A 6,607-nucleotide genomic window follows, 5' to 3' on the forward strand; every position below is an offset into this window, starting at 1 on the left:
TTATTATTACCACCTAAGCTACAACCCTAGTTGGAAAAACAGGCTGCTATAAGCCCAAGAGTTCCAACAGGGAAAAATAGCCCAGTGAGGAAAAGAAAATAAGGAACTAAATAAACCACAAGAAAAGCAATTAACAATTAAAATGCAATATTTTAAGAACAGTAACAACATTAAAATAGATCTTTTATATATAAACTATAAAAAGACTTATATCAGTCTGTTCAACATAATAACATTCGCTGCAAGTTTGAACTTTTGATGTTCTACCGATTCAAACAGCTGATCCCTAGTCTGACATAAGGCCTGCTTGGGGCAAACAGACCAACCTAGTAGCTGTTGTGTCTTAAGTTCCTGATGCTAAATATAATTTGTGACGTTATGAAGAGATTATGAAATTTATTTTATAAGGTTAATGCAAAATAGTATATAGAAATGATAATGGAGAAAATATACCCAGGAATTATTAAAGACAAATCAAGAAAATAAGAGAAATAATGAAAATTGAGTTGTTTTGTTTTTGTTTCAAAACAACGATTTTTTTTTAAATGAAAATTCTGAGCAGTATAAAACTGAAAAGGTAATAGGAATTATTAAAGACAAATCAAGACAATACAAGAAAAAATGAATGAAAATCGTGTTGTTTTGTTTTTTGTTTCAAAACAATTTACGAGATTTTTTTTAATGAAAATTTTAATCAGTTTGAAACTGTAAAAAATGTAATAGGAATTATTAGAGACAAATCAAGAAAAGAAAATATAATGAAAATCTGCTTGTTTTGATTTGGTTTTAAAACAATTTACGAGATTAAAAAAGAAAATAGAAGACGATTATATTTTTAATGAAAATGAATGATTTTGAATATTATTTAATGAAATAATTCATAGGTTTTATTCGTAAAAAATGAATATTTATGTATAAATATTAAATAAAAAAATAAATAAAAAAACTGGAGATTAAAAAGGAAAATAGGATACGAATTTCAATATGAAAATAAATTATTTTGAAATCTATTAAAGGAAATATTTTATATGTTTTTATCTAAAAACAGAAATAAAAACAAATGTTTTTATATTTTGAATTAAAAGGTTTTATTTAAGAAAATAATTATTAATTGATATATTTTATTTATTAAAAAAGAAAGAATAAAAATAACTCTTTTTATTGATATTGAATGAAAAAGAGAGTTGGATATAACGAAATTAAAGTATTTTGAAAATTATATAGAATAATATTTTTTATTCATATAAAAAAAGCAGAAATTAAAATAACTTTGCATATTGAATTTTTATTTTTTGAAAATTGATTGAAAATAATAATTTTTTATATATTGAATGAAAAAGAGAGTTAAGAGATTGAGAAATTTAATGATTTTGAAAAATCATATAAGAAAATCATTAATATATTTTATTCATTTTAAAAAAGGAGTGAAAATGATATATTTTTATATATTAAATTAAGAAAGAAAGTCAAAAGATAATGAAATTAATGCATTTTGAAAATTATTTAAGAAAATGATTACTATATTTCATCTATATAAATACCAGGAATGAAAATGACTGTTTTTACATATATTGAATGAAGAGGGGAGATGAGAGATAAGGAATAAAAACGGGAGATAAAACATAATAAGAAATAATAAATTCTAAATGTGCAAAGTATTATTATTATTATTATTATTATTATTATTATTATTATTATTATTATCATTATTTTTATAATCCAAGCTACAACCCTAGTTGGAAAAGCAAGATGCTATGAGCCCAAGGTCTCCAACAGGGAAAAAATAGCCCAGTGAGGAAAGGAAACAAGGAAATAAATAAACTACGAGAGAAGTAATGAATAAAAAATATTATAAGAACAGTAACAACATTTAGTTAAATCTTTCTTATATAAACTATAAAAACTTCAAAAATAAAAGAGGAAGAGAAATAAGGTATAGCGTGCCCGAGTGTACCCTCAAGCAAGAAAACTCTAACCCAAGACAGCGGAAGACAGTAGTGAGTTGCAAACACAAGGCGAACCCCCCTCTCTTATCCGAACTTGATATTCATGATAATTTCTACTAGTGTACCCAACCCGTCAAAATGAAGGCTAAATATTGAGATAGATACATACACACAGATTCAACTCTTCCAACACACACACTTTTCTTAACTACAATACGGCAGTTTTGGGTAATTTATGGGAGAGTGTGGTTTTCGAGTGTACCTATCTGGGTACCCCCTTCTCACCAGGGTATGACTACTCCATCTATCCCTACCAGAGGGACGGGGAGAGACTAAGAAGTCATACCTTTCATCGTGACTAGAAAGATATATATATATATATATATATATATATATATATATATATATATATATATATATATATGTATGTATGTACGTATATATATAAATACATACATATATATATATATATATATATATATATATATATATATATATATATATATATATACTTATATATATATATATATATATATATATATATATATATATATATATATATATATATATATATATATATATATATATATATATAGCCAGACACTTGTTCTTTATTGTCATTATAATTATTATTATTATTATTATTATTATTATTATTATTATTATTATTATCATTATTTCCTTTTCGAAGTATATATCTATAATTGCGCTGGTAGCTAACTGCTTTAAGACACCTGATGTGGACCTCAGAACTCATTTTTGGCCAAGAACGTTAAAATTAGAAGAGGTGGCCTTATTCCCTTGTACTATGAGGTGCTACGTTGTATGAGAGGCCTAGTGTGGACCTCTGGACTAGCCCAGTGCCACCAAAACGTTGTGGTCTGATTGACTTAATTTTGATTTAATTTTGACCAATAAAATTTAAATTTTATTAAGATTTTTTTTTTATTTTTACACTCAGTCTTATCTACGTCTTATACATTTAGCATATATATATATATATATATATATATATATATATATATATATATATATATATATATATATATATATGTGTGTGTGTGTGTGTGTGTGTTTATGTATATATACCACACACACACATATATATATATATATATATATATATATATATATATATATATATATATATATATATATGTGTGTGTGTGTGTGTGTGCGTGTGTATATATATGATTATATATAAAGATTATATATATATATATATATATATATATATATATATATACATATATATATATATATATATATATATATATATATATATATATATATATATACATATATATATATATATATATATATATATATATATATAATTATATATATATATATATATATATATATATATATATATATATATATATCTCCAGACAATCGCTCTTCATTATATAGGAGAGATGTGTGTACGTATGTGTTAAAGCATTACATATAAATGTTTTATTGTGTATGTGTAGAAATCAAGACAGCTAACACAGTGATTAACTTAAAATGTCTTATATTCACAAAATGAGAATTGAAAAGACTTAATTTGAGTTAGTATTTTCGTCTTATTAGTTATATCAACGAACTCTTGCGTGCGCGTGTGTGTGTGTGTGTGCATTCGTGTGTGTGTGCGTGTGTGTGTGTGTGATTGTATTGTGAAAGTATAAATCTGGTTTTACAAAATTGTAAATTATTAAAGAAGAAAATAATTAGTCTTAAAATATCTCATTTTCATATAAGAACGAGAGAGAGAGAGAGAGAGAGAGAGAGAGAGAGAGAGAGAGAGAGAGAGAGAGAGAGAGAGAGAGAGAGAGAGTCTGTCCTTACACTTACGGTAACATAATTCGCCACTTGCGAAAGCACGGCTAATTTCGCCTCCTGACACGAATCGCCTATTTCGCCCTGGGCCAAAACTGACCCTGCGGGGGAAGATGACCTCTTGCCCTGGGGCACCCACGACCTGGAGAAGGTAATCTGTGCCATGGCGGGGCCTAAGGTCAAACAGGCCACGGCCAGGAGTAAGGTCAGGCCTTGCATCGGTAGAGGTGAGGTGTGCGGGTCGCAGAGAGTTAGTTCAAAGGGGCCCGGTGGAGGCTTCGTCGTAGTGTTGCTCGTCTGGTGAACGGGAGCGAACTGAGGCTGTGGCACTGAAGGGTGACCTTTTTATACCTGGCATCCCTTCAAAGCTCCGCCCACTGAACACTTTAGTTTCCCTTTCCTCTCCTCCTACGCAGGTGTGACGTCACTTATTGGTGACGAGAGAGAGAGAGAGAGAGAGAGAGAGAGAGAGAGAGAGAGAGAGAGAGAGAGAGAGATACATACATCCATACATATGTGTATAAATACAGTATACATAAAAATATACATCCTGTATTTATTTGAATGTTACTGTTCTTAAAATATTTTATTTTCCATCGTTTCCTCACTAGGCTATTTTCCCTGTTGGAGCCCCCGGGCTTATAGCATCCTGCTTTTCCAACTAGGGTTGTAGCTTAGCAATTAATAATATATATATATATATATATATATATATATATATATATATATATGTGTGTGTGTGTGTGTGTGTGTGTGTGTGTGTGTGTGTGTGTGTGTGTAAATAGATAATGTATCTATCTATCTATCTATCTAATTATATACACAAAAATGAAACCCTAACAATATCAACTAGATTAAATTAATATAATAAACTGTTCGTATGATTTTAACATCAAAAACAGAACAAATATAAATATAAGATAATCTATAACTTAAGCTTCGCCAATTGCCCACCCTAATATTAATCAGCCGATTCACAATGCTTAAACTCATCCCTCTATTTACCCATTTCTGTTTCCCCAATACTAATAGACTTTGCATTGATCTCCCTCGCTTCTCTTAGCTGTTAGAATCTGCTAGTCAAGGATGTCCTCGGTTTATTAAAGGTTTTTTTAGCAGTAGATCATGCTAATTGAAGGAGCAGGAAACAGAAGAATATTGGGAGTTAAATGGCAGGACAGGATTAGAAATGAAACTATAAGAGAGATTACTCGAGTGCCATATGTAGATGAGATCATGGTGAGGGGTAGATGGATATGGTTTGGGCATGCTCTTCGCACTCCTCAAGAGAGAATAGTTCACCAAACGTTTAGCTGGGCACCACAGGGTACTAATAGAGCTGGAAGACCCAGACTTACATGGCTGAGAATTATGAAACGTGAAGTGGGAGATGATGATTGGAGAAATATTGATTTAAAAGCTCAAGATAGAGACGACTGGTGAAATCTAACCGAGGCCCTTTGCGTCAATATGCGTAGGAGGAGATGATGAAAATGATAAAATATTATAGTTCTATACGTATTTTATATTGCATGATTAAAAAGAAATATATTTTTCTTCTTTTTAAAATACATTTCTTTCTTTTAAGCTTTTAACAATAATGAATATAGACGTATTTTATATTGCATGATTAAAAAAATATATATTTTTCCTCTTTTTTAAGATACTTTCTTTTAATCTTTTAACAATAATGAATATAGATGGTTTTAACTTACAGATTAATACTATAATAATTTTTTTTTCCATTTTCTGATATATTCCGATAACATTAAATGAAAATCATGAATTTCCTCTGAAGCTAATATTCTTGCTATCAATAAATATCTATTTTTAATCTATGAAATTACAGAAAATTGTGTAATGCAAAACAAAGATTACAGTTAGATTACATTTCTGTATTTGAGTTACAATTTCTCATCAGTTTGAAATTTCACTGAATTTTTTTCATTTTGAATTTTTGAAATTTCTTGTATTTGATTTTGAATACACAAGCTCATCAAGATGACATAGGTTCATATCTCTCTCTCTCTCTCTCTCTCTCTCTCTCTCTCTCTCTCTCTCTCTCTCTCTCTCTCTCTCTCTCTCTCTCTCTCTCTCTCTCATTATTTATGCAAGATGATGACTTAGCGAATGAGTTCTAACTTATTATTATTATTATTATTATTATTATTATTATTATTATTATTATTATTATTATTATTAATGTACGCCACCCTTCAAAAATAACGTTGAAATATTTAGATAGATATGCACACACATACATATGCATCCTCCCCCCCCCCCTCTCCAGGGTATGACTACTCCTCCTTCCCCTTCCCGAAGGATGGGGAGAGCTGAGTGTAACTATATATATATATATATATATATATGTATATATATATATATATATATATATATATATATATATATATATGTATATATATATATATATATATATATATATATATGTGTGTGTGTGTGTGTGTGTGTGTGTGTGTGTGTGTAAATAGATAATGTATCTATCTATCTATCTATCTATCTAATTATATACACAAAAATGAAACCCTAACAATATCAACTAAATTAAATTAATATAATAAACTGTTCGTATGATTTTAACATGAAAACAGAACAAATTAAATATAAGATAATCTATAACTTAAGCTTCGCCAACTGCCCACCCTAATATTAATCAGCCGATTCACAATGCTTAAACTCATCCCTCTATTTGCCCATTTCTGTTTCCCCAATACTAATAGACTTTGCATTGATCTCCCTCGCTTCTCTTAGCTGTTAGAATCTGCTAGTCAAGGATGTCCTCTGTTTATTAAAGGTTTTTTTTAGCAGTAGATCATGCTGAT

At 28.8% G+C, this 6,607-nt stretch overlaps 1 protein-coding gene across 1 annotated transcript in view; it reads right to left on the reverse strand.

The window, feature by feature from the left end:
• LOC137625762 (uncharacterized) overlaps window positions 1-4,073 on the reverse strand; it is a 9,983-nt gene extending 5,910 nt beyond the window's left edge. Inside the window, exon 1 of the mRNA XM_068356657.1 lies at window positions 3,783-4,073. Within this exon, the coding sequence (XP_068212758.1) occupies window positions 3,783-3,986 (204 nt within the window). The 5' untranslated portion in view covers window positions 3,987-4,073. The remainder of the gene's footprint in view (window positions 1-3,782) is intronic.
• Between the last annotated feature and the right edge of the window lie 2,534 nt (window positions 4,074-6,607).

This window comes from Palaemon carinicauda, chromosome 32 (genome assembly GCF_036898095.1).
Source record: "Palaemon carinicauda isolate YSFRI2023 chromosome 32, ASM3689809v2, whole genome shotgun sequence".
NCBI lineage: Eukaryota > Metazoa > Arthropoda > Malacostraca > Decapoda > Palaemonidae > Palaemon > Palaemon carinicauda.